The 27713-nt window shown below is 45.4% G+C and overlaps 1 protein-coding gene across 1 annotated transcript; it reads right to left on the bottom strand.

Moving 5' to 3' along the window:
- Positions 1-613: 613 nt before the first annotated feature.
- On the bottom strand, positions 614-27056 carry VXN (vexin). Its single transcript, XM_069600137.1, has 6 exons — positions 26381-27056; positions 21355-21410; positions 12502-12652; positions 8307-8368; positions 5345-5436; positions 614-3039 (listed from the first exon to the last, which is right to left on the bottom strand). The coding sequence occupies exons 1-6, from the start codon at positions 26445-26447 to the stop codon at positions 2856-2858; spliced, it is 612 nt and encodes a 203-aa protein (XP_069456238.1). The 5' UTR covers positions 26448-27056; the 3' UTR covers positions 614-2855.
- Positions 27057-27713: the final 657 nt, after the last annotated feature.

The raw sequence follows: 27713 nt of genomic DNA, 5'->3' as shown, positions 1-27713 counted from the left end.
TTTCCAAGCAGACTTTGGCTGTGGCTGCCTTTCCTACCCACTGCCCATCTGCCTGCTCTAGGGGCCGGGTGGGGGAGGGGCTGCCACAGAGAGCACACAAGTAAGAACCGAAGTATGCGACTGGACTTGGTCCTAACACAGGCTATTTTATTACCCTAAATGTCTTGGAATCCCTGTTGCCTCTGGCTCCAGAGGTCTCCAGGCTCCAGCATTCCCGGACAGCCATCTGGAGCCAGGCTGGGCGTTCTCCGGCAAGTGGCAGTGACGTGAGTCAAGGGGGCGGTCGCCAGGAAGGCCCCCAGGAGGTGGGCACAGAGCGATGGCCACTGGGCCCCCTGGGGTTTGTGGTGGGGACTGGGGGCAGCATTTCAGCGAGGCGAGTGAACCCTGAGAGCCCAGGTCAGGCCAGGCCGGGGCTGGGCAGAAATGAGCCTGGTGCTGACTGCTGGGCAGGGCTGTAATATTAAAACCAGACATTGTCTCTGGATGGAAAGAGCATGCTGGGTCCTTTCTTGCAATCCTTTTCATTTAGGTAAAGGAGCAATGAGGTCCAAATACATAATTCTTTCCTTTTGTGAAAGCCCACTCCCATCCAGTGAAGAAGCCCCAGGCATACTTTTGTGGGCATTTATTAATGTCACAAACAAAGCACACTTTATTTTTATTTGAATTGGCCAATGAAAATGTTCTACACAAGGCAAACACTTCATGAAATTTTAAAATGAAAAATAAATAAGCTCCATCCTACATACATCTCCAGCTGCCACATATAAATAGAGGACATCAGTTGTAAAGTAAATAAGTTAAATAGTTGTAGGATAGTCTGACAGGTCCAGTGTGAATCACCTGTTCCCTCCCTATCTTTGTTCCGGGCCCCTTCATCTGTTCACTGTAAGAATAGTACACAGTCCACTGTGGCCCTTACTGAAAGAGCCCTTGATGTCCACATCTCCAGGTTATGTTCTGTTGGGAGGACTGGGTGTTCAGTCTAAAACAACAGTTGAAGAGCAGAGGTCAGCAAAGTGAAAGCCCAGGCCTCTTTCGCCATGTTGTCTTACATTTCACCTGGAGATATGGAAGCAGGTAATTCCCAGAGCAAAAAGCAACACGTGCCCATGAAACAGCTGCATGTGAATAACTGTTGTGTCTGAGACCAGTGATGTTGGCAAAAGTTTCCTTTGTGTTAAGAAATGGCAATTTCCAACCTGGTCTCAGACTAAATTTCACCATGGAGTCGCTAGTTTTGTTAAATGAGTTGGGTTAGTTTAAGCTTCTGAATTAGAAAACAAACCTTCTGGAAGCAGACTTGAGGCCACAGATGACAAATATACAAGACACGTCCCATTAATCAGCTCCACAGGCAGACATTACCAATTGATCACTACATTCCTTCATCTCAGATTCCAGCCCCACACAGCACTCCACGCAGCCTGTGCCAGTCATTAGCATTTGAGATGAAGTTTATTTACTAGTCTTGGATCTTCTCTATGTTCTGAATATTCTATAGAAAGGAGTAGATACAGCATAGGCATTGAACCCGTGATGCCAGCTATGGGTTGGGTGCCTTCAGACTAGTCATTTAACTGCTTTAAAGCTGTGTCTACTAAATGGGGAAGGCCACCTACTCAGAGTTGATAGGAAGATTGCGATAATGTATGTGAAGTGCTCAGAATCGCACCTAGCACACAGTAGGCATATAATAAATGGTAGCTGTCATAATCATGTTATTGTTTTAAGGCTATTGACATTGATAATAGAACTGATGATATTTCCATTAAAAGAAGGAAAGCATATTATATATTAGATTGAACCTATGAAATTGATAATTATTTTCAACCTACAAAAACAAGAATCTCTTCTTGTTCAGTGTTACACATAATGATGCATTTCATTTATATCATGTACTGGTTCTAACTTTGTCAAATTGCTTCTTTCAAAGACTGCCCCCAGAGACATATTCTTAAATCAGCTGCTAAAATAAGCAAAGCAAGCAGTCTAGTACAGAGGATGAGGACCTGTATTTAGTATCTGGTATCTAGTTCCATACCCTCTTAAGGCCCCAGCTTTCTCATCTGTAGACTGGGAATACTTGTGCTTTCTTTAACAGGAATTTTGTGAATGTAAGAGGTGATGGATGGGAGAACACTTTAAAAAGCTAAAATAATCATACCCAAGCAAGGTGTTATTAATTCCACTAGACTGTGCCATTTCAGAAAAGATTAGCATTCAAATTTTAAATCATGTTTTTCTATAGAAAAATCACATGTAAAAGAATAGAGAATTCATGCAATCATGCCAAATGATCATCAAAACTGATCTTGACGATACCCTCAAGATATTAGATATTAGAACTACTAAGTAAATACATAAAGTGCTTTGTCACTAAAAATCATACCTCATCAAGATGAAATAAATACAGTAACAGGAACAGTGAGAACCAGTGTGTTTACAAGTGCCTCAAATATCAAACTCTTCCATTTATACCAGAAATTAGAACAACTCCCAAGAAAGACTGAGGAATTGTCTGCTTGATTCCTTGGAGGTCTTTAAAATGGGTTGGGAAAGTGGGTTTGATTTTGGTGCCATTTTACTTAAACATAGGGATATAAACTTGATGACCTCCCAAAGTCACTTTGACACCAACGGCTTTATCGATTCGAAGAAGGGAACAGTTTCCTTTTGCCTTCGAGGGAGGTTTCTGTCCCATGTCCTCAGCCGGGATGATGAGTTAGTATTGGAGGGTGATGGCACGTGGGCCAGCTACTAGCAGAGGTGAGTATGTGGCTCAGTTCCGATCCGGAAGTTTCCTCCCCTTGTGCAGTGAACTGGGGCCAGTGCAGGGGTGGGTGTCATCTTTAGTCAGCCTCGAAGGCGCTGTTGGTAGCTCCCACATACTCAGACTTCTTCTTGTGCCTGGTCCACATTTTCCGGAGGATGCTGGGCATGCCGCAGGGAGCATTTCCTGTTAGCGGGAGGGAGGCTTCTGCTCCCTGGGGGAGGGTTGGAAATTCTTCAGTCATCTTCTTGAGGTGTCTGGATCTACAGAAAAGCCGAGGTGGGCAGGGAGAGTGGTCATTCTGCTGAGCCTGTTAACTGTTGCCCCCCGACAAGCGTAGCTGGAGCCCCTGATCCTCCTGGGCCCTTATGACCTGTGACCATGTGGAAGGTCACTGTGGGCCTCACGCAGAAATGACACCCCTCACCCTACCCCAGGGGGTCCTTGCATGCAGAAGGGAAGGAGGTGGACCTGGGTCCACCGGCGCATGGATCTTAAGTTCTGCTCTTGTTCCAAACTCTACTCTCCCACCCCTGCCCCACCCCTCAACCTGAACGATTTTGCTGGAAAGGTCAGACGTCACCAAGCGTCAGCTCTTGAAAGTGAATCAGCCCTGGGGCTGAATCTGGCTACCACTTATTCTATGACCTCAGTGACTTGACCTCGGCCACCCTCAGTTTCCTCACGTGTAGAATGGAGATAATTTTATCTAACTCTTGGGGGTTTTGTAAGGAGGGAAATAAGACTATATAAAGCATCCGGCACATTGTTGACCTCAATAAACATTCATTTTCCTCCTCACTTGCTCTCCTTTAGTGAAAGAAGCGGCCTTTGTTTTCTTTTCTATAGCCAGGGTCCAGGGAAAAAATGACATGAGAATATCTACACTCAGGGACAAAGGGGCTATTTAGAAGAATGCTTTGCAGTAGAGGCAAATGGCTCATTTCTTGAGGGGGTTCATGTTTGCTGTTTGCTGCATCCGTCAGCAGCAGCCTTACCTGCTCAGAACAACTTGCTACCAGAACTTAATGCAATTGAAACTATACTTTGGGGACTTCTCTGGTGGTCCAGTGGCTAAGACCCTGTGCTTCCAATGCAGCGGCTGTGGGTTCTATCCCTGGTTGGGGAACCAAACTCCCACATGCCTTGAGGTGTGGCAAAAAAAGAGAAAGAAATCATACATTTCTCTCATCACCTCTCAATATGTCGATTAATTGGCTTTTATTGTTTGTTCTAGACTGCATTCTTTCATCTAAAAGGGCTTCACACTGGCCTGGTCCTCCTTTAACTCCCTCAGCTTTTAAGGTGTGCACCCCTTGGGCTGATATGATAGCCCATGGTCCCTCATCTATGAGCATGTCACATGTCCCCAGGCATGTGTCGTTCCCATTCGCATTCCTGAAAAATGATGCAATCATTGGTGCAAGGTCTCCACACGTTATCTCATCCAGTTCTCACAATAACCCCTCGAGAGGTTATAATCATCCCCATTTTTTGGTTTTGTTTTTAAAGAAATGAGGACACAGAGGTCTGAATAACTTGTCTGAAGTCACAGCAAGTCAGCAGCAGTGCCAGCCACACAGGCAGAACTGAGTCAAGAGCCCACACTCTTTGTCATCCCTGAAGCCACTTTCCTGCTCCCTCCAAGTCTGGAGGATTGTAGTGGGGGTGTGGCTATCTTCTTAGTGTTCCGTTGAAGGCAGTGGGGCGGTCCTTGGGGGTGTGGGTATTGCTCCGGCTATTCTAGCTGCTGGTTCATGAGCAGAGTTGATAGTAATGTTGTTGTTGTAGTTTTGTCACTCAATCTTGTTCACTCTCGCGGCCCCATGGACTACAGCCCGCCAGGCTCCTCTGTCCATGGGCCTGCCCAGGCAAGAATACTGGAGTAGGTTGCCACTTCCTTCTCCAGGGGATCTTTCTAATTCAGATATCGAATCCTTGTCTCCTGCATTGGCCGGCAGATTCTTTACCACTCAGTCACCAGGGAAACCTTAATAGTAACATGCAGGTCATAAATTTGGTTTGAAACCTTTGTATCTTATGTACTTACCTGGGCAGGGGCCCTGAACCTAATGTGTGAGGCATTTCAGGAGCCTCTGCGTATGGCCTGTGATTGTGTATGTGTGTGTGTGTGTGTGTGCGTGTGTTAGTCGCTCAGTTGTGTTGGACTCTTTGAGACCCCATGGACTGTGGCCCACCAGGATTCTCTGTCCATGGGATTCTCCAGGCAAAAATACTGGCATGGGTTGCCAGTTCCTTCTCCATGCCCTGTGATTAATTTACTTAATTGACCAAAATTCCTCCCAAATGACACTTCTCCAGGTCTAAAGAGTGGCGGTAATAAAGTAGAAACCATCAAAAACACTTGAGCTTAATCCTAGTGAAATAGTCAACGAAGTGCTACAGAGACCCGGGATTATAGCCCTCATTAGAAGGTCGTTTATGGCTGGCAGTGATTTTGTTATAGCATCTCTCCGGGATCGGTCAGCCAGGCCACCTGTTACTCTTCTGCACAGGATGGGAGCAGGTGGGGAACCCCTGGGAGCTTGCTGGAGGCACAGCACTTACCCTCTGGTCAGCACAGTTACATTCTCCGAGCCCGGGGCTGCCGCCTCCAGGACCGTGGGGGCTTTCACGGAGATCCGGGCCACTGGAGGCATCTGGGTTGTGAGAAGGGAGAGTGAGGTTGTTGCCCTGTCCCCAGTTCCCGCACTGGCTGGAGCCATTGGCAAGGGCATTGATTGGCTAAGCTGCTGAACTGGCATCAACCTAGGGCAATGGACCTCACTCCGCCGTGGGCCCTAGGCTTCCCTAGGGGGGCATTCAAGGCAGCACTGGACCCACCCTCGCTTCTGACTCAGTAGGTCTGATGTTGGCCTGAGAAGCTGCCTTTCTAACAAGTTCTCAACTGCTGCTGGTCCCCAGACCCCACTTTGGTAACCACTCACCTAGAGAAACGTGAAAGTGAGCAACTTATTCCAGCCTGAGGCCTCTGTCCCCCTAATTCCCCCATGATCTGTGTCCACTTTGTTGTCAAATCCTGCAGGTTCTCACTTGGAAATGTGGCCAAGAGCAGTGACATTCTCCTCCACTGAGCCTCAGGGCCAGTCACCCAGGACAGGATCTCCTTGTTTCCCACCAGACCTGCCCCACACCCCAGGCCTCTCCCAGATTCGCAGGGTCTCCCCACTGAGGGTGGACTGAGTCAGCTCTGTCCCCTGCTTCATGCATGTGTGCTTAGTAGCTCTTTCATGTCTGACTCTCTTGTCATCCCATGGACTGCAACCTGCCAGGCTCCTCTGTACATGGGATTTTTCAAGCAAAAATACTGGAGTGGGTTGCCATTTCCTTCTGCAGGGGATCTTCCTGACTGAGGGATGGAACCTGAGTCTCCTGTATTGCAGGCAGATTTTTTTATCTGCTGCTCTTTAAGGCTCCTCAAAACAGGACTCCCCCTTATCTGCTTCTGTTCCCCCTACATGTCCCAGAGGGGCTGGTCCTGCCTTTTCTAATGCTCACCCACAAATCTGCATCCTCACCCAACCTTTCCTTCACTCTCTGGATTGAGCCTCATCTCTGCCTGCCCTTCAAGGCCACTTCCTCCAAGAAGTCTTCCCTTAGGGTGGTGCCCAAGTTGACTTATCTGCGTCGCTTGTCCTCACAGCACTGAATCCCTGTGTGTCATGTTTTGGCAACCCACCAATTCCGTGTCTTTATGCTTCTGTTTCCTCTGCTTGTGCAGTCTCCCCAGGAATGGATTGGCCTGGATCAGGGTCTGGGACTTAACCCTTTGCTGGCTCTCCTCTTAAAGGAGGTGGTGAGTGCTCAAGAAACATGTACTGAGTTGAGAAGGAACTGGGGGCCTGAGCAGGGCCAGGTCCAGAGTTTGTTCAGTCAGTGGATCTCCCCTTTGCTCCTCCACCCCAAGCCCCAGGGAAGGCTTAAGGTCACTACATTCCTGGAATTGCTGGAAAATTCCAGGTCAAGGACACCAGGATCCACCTTCCCCTGCTCTCCGGCCTGGCCCAGGGTTGTGGGCAGAGCCACTGTGCCACCTTGTGGCCTCTTGGGAGCTGTCCCTCTGGTTGTGCCAGTGGCCAGAAAATCACTTCTTTCCTCTCTGTCCTCCATCCTGTTTCCTCCAGCGCATATTAGAGTCCAATCAGATTTGACTGTGTGGGCTCTGAATGCTCTCCCCACCCTGGGATAATGGGCCTCTGAAGAGCTGCAGGACCCTAGCCCCAAAGTCTCAGGCCCAGAGGAAAGGGTCAGTCATGCTGCCGCTTTGCCCTCTTGCTGCCCCTCTGTTGTGGTTACATCTCCATCACCACCGTGTCCCATCCCCTCTCTCTCTGACTTCCCGACTGCAGCTACCTCTCCAAGGGTGGGGGCAAGATAATCCAACGTGATGGACTGCCCTCTTCCCCTTAGCCAGGGCTCGCTGAGGGCAGTGGTTCAAGCTGTCAAGCCTGACAACCTTCACTTTGTGGCAACAGCCAAACCACCCTGGGTTGCCCCTGGGTACCGGGTTGAGGCAGGGAGCTCTTGATTGTCCCATCGCTGCCCTTTGGGCGATTTTCCTAATACATGGATGACCCAAATGAAATAATTGAATTAGATTTCCTGTCCATACCAGGAGCAAAGCACTCACATCTCTGCCCAGTCTGTTCCATAAAGACGAGCAGATGGCTGAGACATTCTCTCCAGTCTGTTCTAGTTCTCATGATGCATGAGTCTTGAGATCTGATGCCCACAGAGTCCAGAACGCCCAAGCTGACCTCTCCTTCAGCCACCACTTCACCCTTTCTCTGCTGACCCTGAGGGTACCCACGTTCCTGCCCGGAAGATGATGAGGGAGATGTGTTTTCACGGGGTGACACTGAGCTAGACCCAGACACGCACTATGTGATCCCCCTTCAGGAAAGGACAAACCATCCAACTAGGGGTGGGTGCGCCGCAGGTGGCTTTTGGCTTCTTCAGGTGTCCTTGGCCGCCACGAGCCACCTCGCCCAAGGTCACCCTCTCCTGGGCAGCCTGCATACCATGACAGAGCCAGGGGAAAATATAAAACCTTGGTCAATTGGAGTCATCTCAGGCAACCCAGTGGATGACACTTGCCTCAGTGCTCCCGGGGGAGGCGGTTGAGGGTTCCCTCTGAGATGATGGTGTTTTGTGCTTTCACTGAACTCGAGACCTTTGCATCTCTTTACCCCTATAGCTGCCTCTGGCAATTGGCCAGGCACCTCCACCCAGCGGGGACATACCACAGAAACTGCCTCCCCCGCCCTGTGTGAGATGTCTGCTAGGTAATACCTTCTGTTTGCCTAAGAGCTGAATATCTGGCAAGAAAGAGGGCAGCAGCCAGTGGTGTACCGCTAGTTGACAGGCTTTAGGAACAAAGAACCCTCAGCTGCAATTTTCTAATGATCCCCAGGCCTGGAACAAAGGACACTTGTTCTCCCTTCATGGCACAGATAGGGCGAGATGTTTAAAGCCTGGAAGATACAGCTAACCAGGCTAGATTACTTACCACAGCTTTGCCATATGTTCGATTCCCACACAGATTTGCTGATTTGGGTTCTGATGTCCCCACTGCAAAGTTGAACAGAGGGGATGTTACTCGGTGGTGCTCTTCTGGTTCTGCATGAATTATATTGTTAGCGAATCAAATCACAAATGTAGGAATTTCTAAGGGCCTTTTTACTGAGCGGCAAACTAGGGTCAGGATTGGGGCGACTGTCGAGCGGGTCATCTGCATTAAATGAGACAATGTTTATGTGTCTTACACTCAGCACATCGCCCGACACAGTAAATATTCAAAAGTATTTACTGGCACTCTTCAGGGGGCTAGAACTAAGATTTAACAAGATCACATGTGTGAAGGTGTTCAGTACAGGGTCTGCCTGTAGTAGGTCCCCAGAGGACCCCAGTGCCTTTAGCTCCTCCTTCCTTCCTAAGGAGTCATATCACATGACATTATCAGGAGTTAACTCTTTACAGCTGGGATGAAACATTTAACCTGCGCTCTTGAATGCACCTCTGTGAAAATGAGCCTTCCTCATAACGTGGGAGGTTTGGAGGTTATCAGTGTCCTGAGACACTGGCCTGAGATGTATAAGTGGGAGCCTTCTTTCTGTGCCTTCATTTCTGAGGCCCGTGCTTCTGGGAATCCAGGTGTTGAGCTGAGTAGCTAGTGATGGGCGCGAGGGAAGCTGGCCTTTGATGGAGTCCCTCCTGGGGCAGATGTTCCTGGCAGAGCCCCATCCTATCAGACTATAGCATAGAGAACACGCCCATGACCCCAAGGAAAACATCTCAATGCCAATGAAATGTAGTCATAGGCTACCAAGATCAGACCACGATGTGTCATGCTCTGGCATAAGTGATGACAGTAGCGTGTATTTTTCAGTATTTACTGAGTCAGGTGCTGTGCTGAGTGTAGGACACATGAACATCATCTCATTTAATCCTCACTACAATCCTCACTCCTCCTCCAATGTGCTATGCTCAGTCATGTCTAACTCTTTGTGACTCCATGGACTGTTAGACTGTAGCTTGCCAGCCTCCTCTGTCCATGAGATTCTCCAGGCAAGAATACTGGAGTGGGTTGCCATTTCCTCCTCCAGGGGAATCTTCCTGACCCAGGGATTGAACCCTCATCTCCTGCCTCTCCTGCATTGCAGGTGGATTCTTTAACACTAAGCTATTGGGGAAGTCCTTACAGGCAGACATAATAATAGGTGAGGAAATGCAGTCTTTAAAGATGCACAGCAATTATGATGAAGCTGGGTAAGGATGACTTAGGGAATGGCAAGCTGACCTCTTTGGTTGTCTTGCAGGGCTAGGGAAACTTGACCAAGGGAACCCCTAACCCATTGTGGGAGGAGTTTTTCAGGCAGAGAGACTCAGGGAGGGCAATCCACAGAACAGTGTCAGGGAAAGTCCAGGATATAACAGAATATAATGAGTGGTCACAGCTCAGGGTTGTTCTGTGTATGGATTGGCGGGGACAGGAGTGTCACAGGAGGTGGCCCTGGAGAGGGAGCAGAGAACTGGGTCCTGCAGGGCCTTGGGTGTGGCCTGGAGGGTGGCTGGGGATGAGAGGACACAGTGTTTAATGCAGAGGGATAACAGATTCTGCTGTAGAAGGACCCTCCAGCAGCCTTGTGGAGGGAGAGGGCCTGGTAGCTGAGGACCAATGTTGGCTGCTACACACCAGGGATGAAGGAAGTCTCACCCAGGTAGCCTGAGGTTGGTACCTAGAAGAGACGAGACCTATGTAGGAGCTGACATTGTCAGTGGTTGGTAAGGTGGAGTAGGGGTGGGGGAGGACAAGATGGGAGGTTGGGGTCAATACCCCAGCGATTTGCTGGGAAGATGGATAGCGATCCCAGCTGAGAAAGGAAGAGAGGTTTAAAGGTGGAAGGCAATCACGTTTGAACAAGTTGATTGTGAGATGTCCGAGGCCACCTTGGTGGAGAGGTTCCACCAGCCCAGGAGGTGGGGTGTCCCCTTTCCTGGGCACCTAAGGTTCACCTGCTCAAGGCTGCAGGCTGAGACGGTTTCTCAGCTGGGCCTCTGCCTTCAGAGTCCTGCTATGTCTAAGCTTCCTCAGGGCATATTTCTGCTACCTGAGAAGGCTGCAAACCCAGGAGCCTTCTCCTGTAGCTCAGGAGAGAACCGGGTCTCCAGATGTCAGATCCCCAAAACACATGTCCTTCTTACAGAAGGATGGCAGACTTGTGCCTGAGGCCGGTGCCCAGCCTTTCCGAGGGAGAGCACTGGGGCCTGGCTTTGACTCAGACACCCTCCCTCCCTCTCACCCTCCCCTGGAATCTGTCAGATTGTGGGAGCTGAGGGAGTTGAATCCATGCCCAGCTCAGTCTTTTTTTTTTAACCTGACTCGCACATTCCCTGCATGAGCTGACTGTCACATGTCGGGCAGAGTCTCCTCATATCATAACTTAGTGTTCTCTCCTCCAGTCCAGGCTTCCACAGGCTGCTTAGGGAGAAAAGGAGCCCCTGAAACTAGACAGTTGGAAGACATTATTGTCTGGAGGGGAAGAGGCAATTAGCTGGGAAACCAGGAGACCTGAGATTTAATCTCAGTTCTGTTGCTAATGAGCAGTGTGACCTGCGGAAGGTCAGCTAGTTTCCATTTCCTCTTCTGTAGATCCACAGGGGGCACTTGCAGAAATATGTGGGCCTCCACCTTCAGGGTCCAATAGAATCACTGGGGAGCAGGCATGTTAAGACAGATGGCTGAACCCACCCCAGAATTTGACTAAACAGGTCTTGGGTGGGACCCCAAATTTGCATTTCAAGCAAGTTCTCAGGTGATTCTGCTGTTCCTGGGACACCCCTTTGAGAACCACCCATCAGATTATCTCTAAATCCTTGGTCATCAATATGTTGTCTTGGGTCAACATTGGCAGCATCATCTGGAAGCTTATTAGAAACAAAATCTGGGGCCCTACTCAGTCCTGAATTAGGCTCTGTATAAAAACAAGATTCCCAGGTGATTCTCTGATACATTAAAGTTTGAACAACATGGCTGTAAATTCATTTTATGATTTTATGGAGAAGGTATTCTTTTTTTCTATAAACAGGTACCCATCCACCCACCCACTTATATATAGACAGAGAAAAAAAATTATCTCCTCTTAATTTGCAAGGCAGATTGTGGTTTCCCTCATGCTTTCATTTTCTGTAAAAAAGATATATATGTAATCACTTAACTAGAGAATATAGCTTGATTTATGGGTTCTCATACTTAGGCTCGTAAAAACAGGATCAGTGTTTGTGACCAAAGAAACTTTAGAGATCTAAAGTTTCTTAGATCTAAAGATCTAAGATCTATGAAGGAGGAAAGAGGGAAGATGGTTGGATGAAAAGCCATACTCAGTGGAGTCTAATTTCAGTTCTTGTAAAATACAAAATAGTTGACACTCCAAAGCTTTGAAAAGGATGGCCAAGACTTTTTGAGTATTTATGGAGTTAGAAATATGAATAACTATAGGCTGTGGGCATAACAGAAATAAACTAAACCAGGAATTAAAGGCAAAACACAATCAAGACTTCAGCAAGCTAGACACAGATTCCTATTTGACTGCTGGAGTGGGGACCATTTTTAAAAATAGTGTGGAAGGTAAGACTCTTTCCAACTTTCAAAACAAATTTGTCTCTAAATTCTTTTTATAAATTGTTGAAATAGTTTAAGCCATTCAAATTTAAAATAGTGGGATTTTAAGATGGCAGTTGATGAGTCTGTATAATTTCACACACACACACATACAGCATAATGCTGTATGAAGTAAGTTTCTTTTACCTCATGAGTCGTGTCTACACCGGTTTCCTCTCCCCCAGAATAGAGTGATTTTTATCTCCTCCTGAATCCCACAGGACTGCCTCTGGAGCTAGGTAGTAGAGGAGAGCGTCTTTGCGCATCAGGCAGACCCAGAAGCCAGTAGTTTAAAGCAGAAGGTGTTTTGTGGTGCGGCGGTGGGTGGGGCCGAGAGCAGGTGCATTCAGAGCGGGACCAGCATGCACTGCGGAAGGCGGCGGCCTTACCCCAGCCACAGGTGCACCGCTCACCTGGCCTGATGGAGGACCGCGCCTTGGTGGGAGCAAAGCCAAGCCAGGACGCAGACACCGTGGCGGCCGCTCTAAGTGGGTCACTGCCCCTCAGGGAGGTCCCACGGCCCGCAGAGCCGGGATGCACCTACCAGGCCTGGCGGGAGTCTTGGCGGGATGGGGACCCTGCAGCCGCGGGTTCTGGAAACGGCCCGACCTGCGGCCCTCACCGTCTCGGCGGTCGGTGCGGTGCGGCAACAGCTCCAGGGGCCGAGGCGCGTAGAGGTCCGACTCGATCACCACCTGAGGGGAGGAGGAAGGACCTGAGTCACCAGGCCTGGGACCTTGTGCCAACACGGAACTGCTGGAGCTGTTGTGGGGAGCAGTGACAAAACCTGGGGGAGACTGGCCGGAGACAGTGAGCCGTTGTATTGAACTCCAGCAAGTCGAGGGGTACCACGAAGCAGGAAGATGAGTTTCTGAGGGTTCCCCACCAGCTGTCCCTTCAAAGGGTCAGAAGCCTGGGCCATCAGGCCCCCAGTAGAGGCTGGCTCCCTGCCTCAGAGCCAAATATGGTTTAACAACAGGACAGGAATATTTTGGCCACCTGATGGAAAGAGCTGACTCATTGGAAAAGACTCGGGAAAGATTGAGGGCAGGATGAGAAGGGGGCGACAGAGGATGAGATGGTTGGATGGCATCACCCACTCAGTGGACATGAGTCTGAGCAAATTCCAGGAGACAGAGAAGGACAGGGCAGCCTGGCATGCTGCAGTCCACAGGGTTGCAAAGGGTCGAACGCGACTGAGGGACTGAACCACAGAAACAACAATTTGAAATGGGGATGGCTCTGGAAATTGGGGTCTTGCAGCCTTTGCATCTCACTGGGAGCCCTTGTTCATGTAGACTGTGGCTTTTTGGATGCTCCATCAGAGAGGCCTAGGGAGAGGACTTGGGCCCCACCTGACACCCTGGTTGTAAAAAGAAAGAAGCTGTTGGCAAGTGGAGCCAGCATGGTTCCTGGATACTCACCCTTCCTCCACTTTGCAGAATGCCTGTGTCTGGTGGAGCTGTGACATGAATTTCAGTGACTTGTGGCTGATAAGTGGAAATTCTGGCAAGCTAGAATAGAGCGCTACATGTTGAAGTGTTTTCACTAATGATCACCTGCTGAATAGTTGTTTGGGGAAAAGTAAGAAGAATACCACTTTTATCAGGGTTCACCAAGATGGGCCTTTAAAATTAAAATAAAAATATTTAAATTATTGAGATAATTTAAATGTAAAACTTTGAGACAAATAGTGCTATATTTTATCTTAATTTGGGGGTGAGGTGACAAAGGGAATCTTGACAGCTTTTGGGTCTTATCTTGCCTATTTTTTATATATAGCTGCAAACGACAGTGGGCTCATTCAGTCCCGTGAAGCAGGTTAGAACCTCCAGCATTACACAGCAGCCTTTCTGAAGTTTGGATTCACTCTTTCTCTTGCTCACTTGCTTCTTCCTTGCACAGACATACTGAGAGGGCATGTTTGTGTTAGATCCTGGCATGGGGTGTATCTGAGTGAGGTGGACCTATCTCAGCCCTTACAGTCCAGGCTTTGATGAATTCTCCTCTGTTGTCTGCAAAAAGCAATTGTGGTCGAAGCTGAAGCAAATAAGACTGAATTTTAAATATTATAATGTGATATTTTATCTTAGTGGAGGAAATTTGGACCTTCAATAAATATCAGGCCACTAGGGAAAGTGGATTCATGACCACACTTCTCATACCAAAATGAGCATCAGACAGGTCAAAGATGAATGTTAAAAATACAAAAAACTAACACAAGAGTATGGTCCAGTATAGCATTTGTTACAGATGATAGGGAATTATCCCTGTGTACATAAAACTCTTGCCAATCAATAAAGAAAAAAATAGTAGAAAAATGGGGCCAGAAACCAGCTGTTAATTGATAATAGACATACTAGTGGCCAGTAAATATGAAAGGTGCTGGACAACCATAATTAAGTGTAAATTAAAACAAAGTTGTCTTTTCTCCTATCAGATTGTTAATGATGAAGAAGATGAATCTCCATTTGGGGTCATGCAAACAGGCGTTCAGACCCCAGGTCTGGTACTTTGAGACTGCATGCGATGGGGTCATTCTCTGGATCATCCTTGCTGGTTGGGGCACAGTCACTGCTGGTCGTTCACAGAGATTTCAAGAACACAGCAGGCTCTTCCCTCATGCTGTCCGTTTCCTTACCAGTGAGGAAGGGGAGCTATCATTCTTTGCTTCCATTTATCACAAATAGTCCTTTGCTTAGAAAATTAATTTATCCCCCATTTAGTCATATCTGGCTTAGGAAATTAAATCTTCTCAGGCCCATTTTGGGAACTAGACTCATTTATTTTATGCCTTTGGAGAAAGCTGATGATAATTCAGGACCATTTAAAACTAGGTCCCTTTCTCCTCTAGGCACTGCTGGAAGTGGGGGTTTTCCCTAATAATTTTAAATATTCTTTTCCACCTTGGCTTTATTGAGGCATAATTGACACATATAGTTGTATATGTTTGAGGGGTACAGTATGTTGAGTTGACATGTTTATAAACTGCTAAATGTTTAGAAGGGAGGTGTTTCTGCTGGATTTCTAGCAAGCCTTTTCTAGCAAGCTGGATTTCCAGCAAGCCTGGGGCAGCACTCACAGACCCTACAGAAGCAATGGGTTCCCCCCTAGTGTGGACTTCCAGGTCAAACAGGAGAGATGTGAGCCCTGTTACTGGCATTAAGACCTTTGACTGTCGACCTCTCATCACAGGTTTTTTAGATTTTACTTTCCTTCTCTCAGCATTCCTCTAATGAGGAGTGAAAACGTGTGTTTTCCAACCTATTTTGTAGAAGGAGGAAGTAAGGACATGAAAGCCTGTGAAGTCCAGGGGGCAGCCTAGCATTTCCTTATCAGAAAAGGATTCCCGTGGCTGATTCATGTTGATGTATGGCAAAAACCATCATAATATTGTAGCGTAAGTATCCTCCAATTAAAATGATTTAATTGGATTCTTTACCATCTGAGCCACCAGGGAAGCCCCAGAATACTGAAGTGGCTAGCCTATCCCTTCTCCAGGGGATCTTCCCCACCCAGGAATTGAACCAGGGTCTTCTGCATTGCAGGTGGATTCTTTACCAGCTGAGCTACCAGGGAAAGCCCAAAATAAATAAATTAATTAAAAAAAAAGTTCCCTTTGAAGAACAAGAAAGGCCTGCTTTGCAGTCCCTTCTCTGCACTGTGGAGGGGAGAGGGGGAGAAGAAGCGGGCGGGAGAGAATGCAGAGGCTTCAGCTATTGGGAAGGGAGCCCCGCTGGATGCAAGTTTCCTGGGGTGGGGATGAGGCTGGGTTCTTCCCAGGTCACAACCTAGGGCCCTGGCCCTCAGCAGGTTATCTTCTTGGCCCTGAAGGATGCCAACGCAGCAAAGGAAAGAGGAGAGGCCTCACCTCAGGAGATTTCCCTTTCTCAGCTGGCCTTGTGCTTGTGTCTCACGCCACACAGTCTGGGAGGCTCTGAGAGGCCTCGGGACAGTGTGTTAGGCCTATGCCAGGGAATGGACAGCTGGTTCTGAAGGCTCCCAACAGTCTGGCTTATTCTCTGGTCTAAAGGACCCAATTTAAGTTCCTTGCTGCCTCTAGTTTTAGAACAAACCGATCTGAGAGCACGCTGTTTAGCAACCTGAGCACAGGGGTGAGACTGGGGAAGGGGCAAAGAGGAGACCAGTGTTTAATGTTGGGTTTTCCTTTCTTAGGTTAGAGAATTGCCTGTTGAAAGTAGACAATGAACTCATGTAACAGCTATAATCTGGTAAGTTGATGCTCCTTGGATTGGCTCATGTCAGAGACCTTGGGGGCAGGTAGGGAGTCATAAAGACAGGTGGGACCTAGATGATGGAGGATCATCATCATTAGGGACTGATAGAATCAATAACAAAGCTCTAGCTCAACTTTCTAATTTTATACACAGGGAGGGTGAGGCCAAGGGGAGCCCTGTGTCTTCAAGGTTCAGACCATGGTTTCATGAGTCCTAAGGGAGTGCTGACATCCAGGTAAGAATTTTCAAGTGCAAATTGTTTGCATGGTGCATTTTGAAAAAATCAGATCACCAGAAAGAAAAATCAGATCCGCCCTTCTCCACAAGATTGAAATCTGGGGCGAAAGTGACATTTGCAGTCTTATTCTCCCATCTTTCCTGCGGTGGTGCCACTGCTTATTATGAAGAGGCTGTGAATCTTGGTGCCAGTGGCTCCACTGAACCGAGAGGCCTGACTGACCCACGCTTCAGTGTAAATCTGTTCCTTTAAGCTACTCTTATGTTGTCTGTAGCATCAAGGATAATCAGAATGTCAATTGTTGTTGTTGTTCATTCGCTAAGTCATGTCCAACTTTTTGTGACCCCATGGACTGTAGCTTGCCAGGCTTCCCTGTCCTTCATCATCTCCCAGAGTTTGCTGAAACTCATGTCCATTGAGTCGGTGATGCTATCCCACCATCTCATCCTCTGCTTTGGCCGTCAATCTTTCCCAACATCAGAGTCAATAACATTGCCTAAGAATCAGAGGGGGTGCGGGGGAGAAAACTACCAAAACTGTCTAGAGAAGGGAGAGTGTGTGACTATAGAAGAAGATGTAAATTACGAGTGGTCCACAGAGGGAGAAACTGCGGCACTAAGAATGAGTCAGAGAGGAAAGAGATATTTGTAAAGGAAGAAAACTGACATGGTATGGTATAGCCCAAGGGGTGAGACTAGATGCAAATAAGAATTTCAGGGAAAAGTCGTAAATGCTGGTATGTAAGAGCAATTGCAAAAGACCTTTCCTGTCTTTTCTAATTTGAATGTATGGCTGAATGTGAGTTTTATGAGCAGAGGATGAGTCAGGCAGTTAAGGGAAATCAGAAATTCAGAGGAGAGCTCAAAGGCCAGAGAGTGTTATTAAGCTGTCTTACCTGTAGGAAGATTGCATATTTGAAGACAAGATCCTAACTTCTGTTCTATTTGATTTTAAATCAAAAGCAATTTTTTAATATGTATTCATATACTTGAGTCATTTTTTTCTCAAAGTAATAATATTTTAGAGAGGGAGAGTCATAAACTATAAACATAGCAGTCTTTCTCAGAAATTTCCATTCCCAGGAAAGCTGAGAGCTTGGTTCTATGGAGTTTTGATATTGTTTAGTCACTAAGTCATATCCAACTCTTTGTGACCCCATGGACTGCAGCACACCAGGCTCCCCTGTCCTGCATTGTCACCTGGAGTTTGCTCAGATTCAAGTCCATTGTTATAGAGCCTGGCTGAAGTCAACTGGATGTTCCAGGAGGCAGTGCTCCATGTTTTGGGGGCTTCCTATACCTCATGCCCGTGTGGCTTCACCTCTACCGTGGAGAGTTGTCTTCTTTGTTTAGGTTCTGAATCCCTTGAGAAATTTCTTCCCTAGGACCCTATATACCTCCTAAAAAGTATGATTTAGTTTCCATTTTATCATCACAGTTCTGTCCTTATAAAGCTAGTAGACATTGGTATAAGCAGTGATTCAGACACAAACATTGTTTATGGATAGGAATTCAAGGCAAGAACTTGGTTGAGAACCAAACATTCCTAATTCCCAAAGGATCTTCCCTGAGTCATGAATCCAGAGTCCAGATATTTCTTAATTTACAATGGAGTTACGTCCTGATAAAAACCCCCAAAATATCATAAGTCGAAATGCATTTTATACAACTAATCTGCCAGACATCACAGCTGAGCCTGCCTTAAATGTGCTTAGAATGCTTATATCAACCTCCGCAAAATCATCTCGCACAGTCTATTTTATAATTAAGTATTGAATGTCTCATGTTATTGGTTGAATGCTGTACTGGAAGTGAGAAACAGAATGGTTGTCTGGATGTAGAATGGCTGTAAGTATATCCTGTTTATCCTTGTGATTGTGTGGCTGGTGGAAGGCTGTGGCTTGCTACACTGCCCAGTGTCACAAGAAAGTATTTTGTACCATGTATCGCTAGCCTAGGAAATAATCAAAATTCAAAATTTCAAGTATGGTTTCCGAATGCATTTCATTTTGGCACCATAGTAAAGACAGCAGTCATGAAAGTCAAGACATCATACGTCGGGGACCATCTGTAATGCCAAACTTGAATCTGTTCTCAAAGTCAGAATTACCTACAGACAACCCCTCCCTTTTCCATTTTTGGGGACACCTGCTGCTTCTTGAAACTCAGGAGCTCTGAACTTCCCTGGTAATCCAGGGGTTAAGAATCTAACTGCCAATGCAGGGGACATGGGTTTGATCCCTGGTCCAGGAAGATTCCACATGCCATGGGGCAACCAAGCCTGGGTACCACAACTACTGAGGCCTGAGGGCCTAGAGCACATGCTCTGCAAGAAGAGAAGCCACTACAATGAGAAGCACATGCACCTCAACTAGAGAGTAGCCTCTGCTCGCTGCAAGTAGAGAAAGCCCGTGTGCAGCAGTGAAGACCCAGTGAAACCAAAAATACATAAATAAATCATTTTATTAAAAAAGACCACTTTTCTTTCTAGATTGTGGGCTTAACTTTTTAGGGATCATGAGAAATAAGAATTCTTGCCTTACAACAAAAACCCCCATCAAAAGCCCTTTCTTTCTTAATATATAAAACTATTCTCAAAGGTCATTTTAAAAAGGGACATACAAGTAACAGAAAAGTGAGCAAAAGACATGTCTTTTAACTCAGGGGAAAATATCAAAATCTATGAAAAATGATAATAATTAAAGAAATGCAAATTAAAATAGTTTCACCTATCAGATTGTCAAAGAATAACAACATTGATGCCATATAGTATTGGTTTAGCTGTTGTGGTAAAAGTACTTTAGAACAGTTGCTAAGAATTTGGCAATGGCTATAAATCCCATGGACAGAGGAGCCTGGTAGGCTACAGTCTATGGGGTCGCAAAGAGTCAGACACAACTGAGCGACTTCACTTCACTTCACTTCATAAAGTTTTTTCAGTGTTTATATCCTTTGAGCATTTTCTTTCTTTTTAAAAATTGACATACAGCATTGTGTAAATTTAAGTATAAGGTGTTGGTTTGATGACCCAGCATTTTCATATCTATGAATTTACCCTCAAAAACATTTGCAGAAGAGCATAAAAATACATTCAAGAATATTTCTTGTGGCACTATTTTAGTGGAAAAATGCAGAAACCCTGTTTATTGATGATTTGGTTAAATAATCTATAAAACTTCAGATTAGGATTGAGTGAAAAATTATAGCACATTCATACAATGTCATACAGCCTCTAAAAAGAATGGGGAAGGTCTGTATGTGTTAATTGGTATGTAAAGATTTTAAAATTTATTTAGTGAAAAAAGTAAACTGCAAAACAACATATTATTGAGCAATAAAGCATGATAACTGTATATTGTTATATGAGAAATTTTCACTTTAAAATACTAGTGCTTATTGAATGCTCAGTATGTGTCAGATTTGGACTGAGAACTTGAAAGAAAGAAAGTGAAAGTGTTAGTCACTCAGTCGTGTCCAACTCTTTGTGACCCTCTGAACTGTAACTCTGTCCATGGGATTCTCCAAGCAAGAATACTGGAGAGGGTTCCCATTCTCTTCTCCAGGGTATCTCCCCAACCCAGGGATTGAACCCCAGTCCCCTATATTGCAGGCAGATTCTTTTACTGTCTGAGTCACCAGGAAAGCCTGAGGACTTCATGTGTATTAAATCATTTGTTCCTTCCAATAGTTCTTGGGACATATTCTCCCATTATCCCCATTTTAATGTTAACAAAGTCAAGTCCCAGAGTGGTGGGCTGTTTGCCCAAGGTCACAAAGCTAGAAATGGATAGAACTGAGATTTAAAACTAGGAAGTGGATAAGAACCAGGTAGTTTGACTTTAATCTACATACCTAACCACGGTGTTCTTCAGCTTCTCAGGATTTTTCTGATACTATACTTTACATCTTTTTAGTGTTTGAAATTTTGTAATGGGAACATACTGCTTTAGAAATTTAAAAAGTAATAAATGTATATAAAACAATGACTGAAACCTAATCTCATTTCCAGGACACTTAAAAAGTTTTTGTTTTTGTTTTAAATGGAGAATAGGATTTTAAAAATTGAGATCCTTAGAAAATCAAAATGGTGTTCTACAAAAAAATTGTGATAGAAATAGAAACTCCAGTATAACCAAGAGGGAACAATTAGCCCTGAAAATAAATCTTTTTAAGTACAAAGATGTATTGAAAGCTTTTGTAAAGAAATCTATAAGTAAAATGAGAAATTCACAGGCTCTAAAGACATGTAAACCAATTTTAAGGTAATGCATGTACTTATTAAAGTAGCAAAAAATAATACCAAAACATGTAAGCCAAATGTTGGTGAGGTTGGAGGTAAATGGAAAAGCATTGTTGGAAGCCTGGCAGTTGTTCAGAATTCCTGGTAATATGGGACAAAACTGTAAGCAGAAAGCATCTTTTAAAAATCACTGTTATATTGTCCATTTTAACACAGTAGTAGGAATGCCAATGATGGATGGGTGAAACTCTTCTTTTACTTGTTAATTCTACTTTGAGGCCTATGCACCACAGAATTAATCCCCAATAGTATTTTGTACAAATAAATTTATTGCACTGCTATTTATAATAGTGAAAAAATGGAATATTACAAATGCCAACAATGGGAACACCTAGATCAGGGATGCTGTACCCAGTCATGGATTTTGTTTAAGAAAAAAAATGTATATGTAAAGCAAAAACTATCTGATGCAAAAGTGAGTCCAGTTCAGAGCTTTTTGTTGTCTGGTTGACATTTGTCAGTTGTTTTGATTAAGTGGACAATGGACAACACAGCAGCAACCTGGGCTACAGAAAACCTTTCTGATTGTTAAGAGCGTGGATGGAGTGGGGCATGTGAAGAAGCTAGACATTGCTTTTTAAATGAAAGTCAACAAAAAGGATCAAAACTGAAGTTTTCTTACATTCTTGGTTAAGAGATGTTGAGAGCTTTTGACTCTTCTTCTGGCTGGACTGGTCACTGCAAAGAGAGAGAAAGGAATTGTTTTAGAGAACACCTATGAGGCTGAGAGCTTCCTTGGTGGCTTAGCTGGTGAAGAATCCACCTCCAGTGAGGGAGACCTGGGTTTGATCTCTGGGTTGGCCTGGAGAATTCCACGGACTGTGTAGTCCATGGGGTTGCAAAGAGTCGGTCACAACTGAGCGACTTTCATTTCCTGAGGCTGATGCAGCTACAGTAGCAATACTTAGAGGGTTTGTACCTGGAGTGGCGCAGGGCACAGGAGAGGGGGGATGGAAAGAAGAGAAGGATGCAACTGCAATTTTAGATGTTCCTTGATCAAATGCACCAAAGTTCAGAGCAGTACTAGTCATGATAGCCCAAAGGTGAGTCATTAACAAATGGATAAACTCAATGTGGCACAGACATACAATGAACTATCATTCAGCCTTAAAAAAAAAAAAGAAATTCTGAAACTTGCTCTAACATGGATGAACGTTGGACTGGAGGAAGGATGGAATGGAGGGTTATTATTTCATGACTACAGAGCGTCAGTTTGAGAAGATGAAAAAATTCAGGAGACATTGGTGATTTTTGGACAACAATGTGAATGTACTTAATGCCGCAGAACTGAACACTTAAAAATGGTTAAATGATAAATTTTTATAATGTACATTTTACCACAATGAAAAAACTCAGAGTCAATTAGCCATAAAAAGTTCCTTGGTTGGGAAAAGGTGTGTATTTGGTTGGAAGTGGAAATATCCGGATATCTCTTTTGCACATTGATGTTGAGTGACTTAGAAGTGAAATCCTGCCATGTCATTACCCTGCCTGGAATGGAAATGACTTCTTGTCAGAGGTCAGGTAAGAGCTCAGGTGAGAGCTCTGTTGGTGTTTTCTGAAGAGTGAGGGCAGCCCTGAAGCCAGGAGAACAGGACATTCGTTGAGCCAGGGGTCTCCACTCCTTTCACTTCGGTGTGAATCCCAACTTGACCACTTGCCAGTTCTGTGACCATGGGTCAGTGACTCATCCTCACTCCCTGTCCTCATCTGGAAGATGGGTGTGGAATTCAGAACCACCTCTGAGGGCTGTGTGCTGGCATGGTCAGTCGTGTCTAACTCTTTGAGACCCCAGGACTATGGTCCTAAGGCTCCTCTGTCTATGGAATTCTCCAGGCAAGAATACTGGAGTGGGTTGCCATTTCCTCCTCCAGGGGTTCTTCCCATCCCAGGGACTGAACCTCCTGCATTGGCAGGGGAATTCTTTATCCCCGAGCCACCTGGGAAGCACCTCCAAGGGCTGCAGTGAGGATTAAATGGACTAATCTTTATCAAGTCCATAGCCTGGTGCCTGGCAGAGTGAGTTCCCAGGCTTCAGTGGTAGTTATTAAGATTCTCTTTCTCTGCAAGGTAAGGGCAGGTGGAAGGAGACTGTACATCTATCAGGAGTTCTCTTTCTGGAATTTTCTCCATTTCCTCCTGCCAGTTCCCCTTGCCAACTCTGCTCCACTGTTGTTTATTCCCAAGAGAATTATTCTGAAGGCCGTTCACCCTAGAATTAAACCCACTAGTGTGCTTCAGGAAATAAGTTCTGGTATAACTTCTTGGTAAAACCACAGATTTTTATCTTTTATGTTTACTGTGAATTGTGCCTGTGAAATCTTTCCCTTAGAGGGCTCCCCTTCTCTCTGGGAAGTGAAAATACACACTTAGTTACAGACTTGGTCTCTGTATTGTGCCTTTTAACTACTTAAACACCATAACACTTGCTGTTGCCATATTTTTGTGAGAAATTAAGATGGCTCAGCTAAAAAAATGGGTAGATTTAGGTTGAACCCAGTGTGTGTGTGCAGAGAAGGCAATGGCACCCCGCTCCAATACTCTTGCCTGGAAAATGCCATGGACGGAGGAACCTGGTGGGCTGCAGTCCATGGGGTCGCTAAGAGTCGGACACGACTGAGCAACTTCACTTTCACTTTTCACTTTCATGCATTGGAGAAGGAAATGGCAACCCACTCCAGTGTTCTTGCCTGGAGAATCCCAGGGACGGGGGAGCCTGGTGGGCTGCCGTCTCTGGGGTTGCACAGAGTCAGACATGACTGAAGTGATTTAGCAGCAGCAGCAGCAGTGTGTGTGTGTGTGTGTTGGAAAGAGGGATATAAAACAATCATAGGTGTGATAATGGCTCACATTGGCCTTTAGTAGGTGATGGACGGCTTCTTTCCTTCTCTTATTCACTTCTCATAACAACTCTGTGGGGTTGGGTCTCTTCATTAACTCTATTTCATAGGTAGATACTGAGGGTTAGGGTTACACAGTTGGGGTAGTGGAACACAGCCTCTGCCTCTGAAATTTTGCTCTGTGAATGTTTTGTTCATTGCATGTTGAATATAGTAAACAGGAGCATTTGGGAAAGGACACACCAGGGAGAACTATAACCCTTGTTAGAGAAAATCAAACTAACTTGTATTTCTGCAGGCAGGGAAGGTGGGAGTGGGACGAAGAGTTATGAATCTATCTGATAAGCAGTGACTTAGGAAGACCTGGCAGGCACCGTCTTCTCCCACTGAGAGCCTGAGGCTCTGGAGAAGGTGAGAGGAGGCAAAACAAGGTGTAGGAAGAAGCAGGCTTCTTCCACTGACAGTCTAATATAAAACTGTAAATATCCCTTTCCCAGAGAACAGCTTCCTGAGCAGTGACATGGCCATGAATACTGATGACTGGTTTAATACCCAGAGGTGGCCGTGAATAAAAATGGCAAGAAAGAAATTCAGGGTTGAGTATTTATCTTTGACTAAGCATATTCATTGCTGTAAATCTGGAATAAAGAGAGAAACTACATTGTAAGTGATGCATTGGCTTGGCCAAAAAGTTTGTTCGGGTTTTTCCATAGCATCGTATGGAAAAATTCCCTGAATGAACTTTCTGGCCAACCCAATATTTAATGGTGCTTACTACCTGCCAGGTACTGTTCTAGATGCTTTACATGTCTTCTATATCTCAATTCCCACCCCCCCACCCCCCCACCCCGCCAATAACCTCAGGAAATAAGTTCTAGTTCTTCCTTTTTTATAAGATTGGAAACTCGGGCCCAGAGAGGTTGAGTGCCTGTCCAAGGTCACACAGCACACAAGTGGTGGTGGGTCCCTTGATGAGCCTGCTAAGCAAATGGATTCAAAGGCCCTGTTTTGAATGACTGTCTTCAGGTGAAGTATGACTTTCCTCCTGAATTGTATAAGTTTTTTATTTAAAAGGGCCATTCAGCTTTGAGGATTTTCTCCCTTAAAATTTTTTCAAATGGAAAACATTTATAGAGAATAGGCATTTTAGCAATTTTGTATTTGCTTTCAATTTGTTTTCTCCTCATGCAAAAGAAATAGCAAACGAGAGGGCAGGTTTGGTCTCCTTTTTACCTACCTCTAATTCTACTTTCCTCCCTCTCCAGAGCTACTAATCTCACTAACTTGGTGTCTTTCTGGCCTGTGGTTTTTTTTAATGCTTTTCTCTAGATATGTGTGTATAAACAATATATAGTACTGTTTCATATTTCCAAATTTAACAATCTTTAGCCTGCTTTATTTCCCTTTCAATGTTATGCTTTCAAGTTATTCATTTCTGTAAATAAAAATAGAAATCACTCTGTAAGTGATGTATTTTATGGTGCTTCCTACCTGCTGGGTACTATTCTAGATGCTTTATATGTTTTGTTTATATCTCCATTTCCCCCCATATTAACCTTGGGAGATGAGTTCTAGTTCTTCCTTTTGTACGAGATTGGAAACTCAGGCCCAGAGAGGTTAGGTGTGGACCTGTGTCCACACACAGAGACCCAGTTCATCCCTGCTGACTGCTGTGGGGTCTTCCAGAGTCTGGTGACACCACCTTTAACCCCTTCCCCTCTTCTAGAACATGTAGGCTGTTTTCAGTTTTGCCCTGTGAGCATCGATGTGTATTTACAGGACTGGAACTGCTGGGTCAGAGGGTCACCTTTGACTTTTCAGGTACCTTCCAAAATCTCCAGACAGTCCCAACTTCAGCACATGGGCAGACTCCCTTGTTCTTTTTCCTTCCCCACTAACTGGCAATAAATGTCTAAAGCTGAATTTATGTTCTGCTGGTTGTCTCTGTGGCCAGGCTGGGTCCCTCCCTGCTCCCCAGCAGTGGCCCTGTTGATGGCTGATATGGGAAGAAGAAAGGAGTTGTTTGAACAGAGGGGTCACTGCACCAGCAGACATTCTGCCCTTTTCATTCAGTCTGACAGTGAGACCCGGGGCTAAGCCAGGGTCCCGGGCTCTCCCAGCAAGACAGGGGCTGCAGGGAGAGTGCTGGGGCGGCAGAACAGAGAGCCGAGTCGTGCAGGTGGGGCGAGGGAAGTGTCTAGGGCCACAGAACCCTGCCTGGGACTGGACACCGTTCCCCTCGGAGCAGCAGGGCTTTTACAAAGTCACACCCTCTGGCAGTGCCAGTTCCAGGTTAAGTTTGGGAGCGCGGCCCTGGGGTCTGTGCAGAGGCCAGCCTGGGTCAGGGCATTCTTGGACCACTTCATTGGACCACTGCTAGCAGGCTCCCTCCTCCTGTTTCACGGCACAGTGAGAAATCATACTTTAGAGCCAGCTGTTTCTCAATTCGGAACCCTCTTGTTCCCTGGAGAAGAGTCTCTCTCCAGCTGCCCTGGGAATTTTATTTTCATCCCTGTTTCCTACCTAACACAATGGTTCACTGTCAGTTTTACTCAGCATATTGGGTTTTGCCAGTATTGAATTCAGTGTTTAACTGCCCTCTTTTCCCCCTTGATGGATTGTTTCTCAATGACCGATGTGCGTCCATGCCCCCTCCCCTTTTCAGAAACACCCACAAACACCATCACAACAGAGGCCATCCGACCTCAGAGACCTGAGGGTAAACGTAGTAAAACAGCACGTGCCTGTCTTTTACCCTCTGACCGAAACAGCCACATTAAGGAAATAGTCAAGGGCAATTTTACTCACCCTTGGAAGGAATCACGGTGGTGAAAACTTCTATATTTTCATCACTGCAGCTGTAAATCTGATGCATCGTTTCAGCCTTCTCTCCCCAAAAGTGCCCGGGGATGGGAGGCCTCTCTCTGAACCCCTAGTCGCGAGGTCTCCTAATCCGATCTGGCTCGGGGATCATTGTGCAGTTCACAAAAGACAGGCTGGTGCTGTGATCTCATTTCATTCCAGAGTCTTCACTGCAACATTTTCTAATCCCATCTGTCTTTTTTTTTTTTTTTTTATGAATCCTATTATTGCAAACCTTTGATGGAGCCTAGTGCTTCAGTCCCCTCCCAGCCAGGATGTATTTAACATCTTTATTTTGCCGTGCCTGCTGCAGTGGATTTGGAAGTCTTTTGTGAAGTGGTGATGAAGTGAAATCGCCTACTCGGTTAGCGCCAAGCGTGGCTGGAGGATGATACTGAAAAGGAAACGTGATTTTTGGTACTGGCAGTTCCCCTTTTCATTTCAGAAATGAAGAGCCTTTTTTCCCCCTCCCCTTTCCAGAAGAACTGGCTATTCAGTAATTTGTCATGTGTTAATTTGGCTTCCTTCAAAGTTTCTATTTTAAACAAAAGGGCTCTTCTTCCAGAGCGTTCTTGCCTCATGCCAGCACATGACAAGGCTGACATTTCTAGAGAGCTGTGTGCTTTTTGCATCTCCTTGTAGAAACCTGCAAGTGCTTGCAAGGATGTGGTAACAAGCAACGTCTGACACTAGAGATACCTGACTACAGGGAGGTTGTATTTTCATTATCCTAAATATCCTATTGTTACCTGTATATCCTGTATATTTTGTATTTTATCCTATACACACACACACACACACACACACACACACAAATAGGTGTATTATGTCAAACCCATTGGCTTTCATTGCACTGTTACAGATTTATTTCTTCATACCAATAATGATGGTGATGTAATATTTATAAAATTTATTTTATTGAAGTATACTTGATTTCTGCTGCACAGCAAAGTGATTTAGTTATACATATATTCTGCTTCATATTCTTTTCCCTTATAGCTAATCACGGGGATATTGAATATAGTTCCCTGTGCTATGCAGTAGGACCTTGTTATTTATCTGTTCTATATAGACTAGTTTGCATCTGCTAATCCCAATTAATCCATTCTTCCCCCACCTCCCCTTTCCATTGGCAACTGCAAGTTTGTTCTCCATGTCTGTGAGTCTGTTTTATAGATAAAGTCACTTGTGTCATATTTTAGATTACACATATGATTGATATCACATGGTATTTGTCTTTTCTCTTTCTGACTTGCTTCACTTCGTATGGTAATCTCTA

This window comes from Ovis canadensis, chromosome 9, assembly GCF_042477335.2.
Source record: "Ovis canadensis isolate MfBH-ARS-UI-01 breed Bighorn chromosome 9, ARS-UI_OviCan_v2, whole genome shotgun sequence".
NCBI lineage: Eukaryota > Metazoa > Chordata > Mammalia > Artiodactyla > Bovidae > Ovis > Ovis canadensis.
This window is presented reverse-complemented; position numbering and strand designations above follow the sequence as displayed.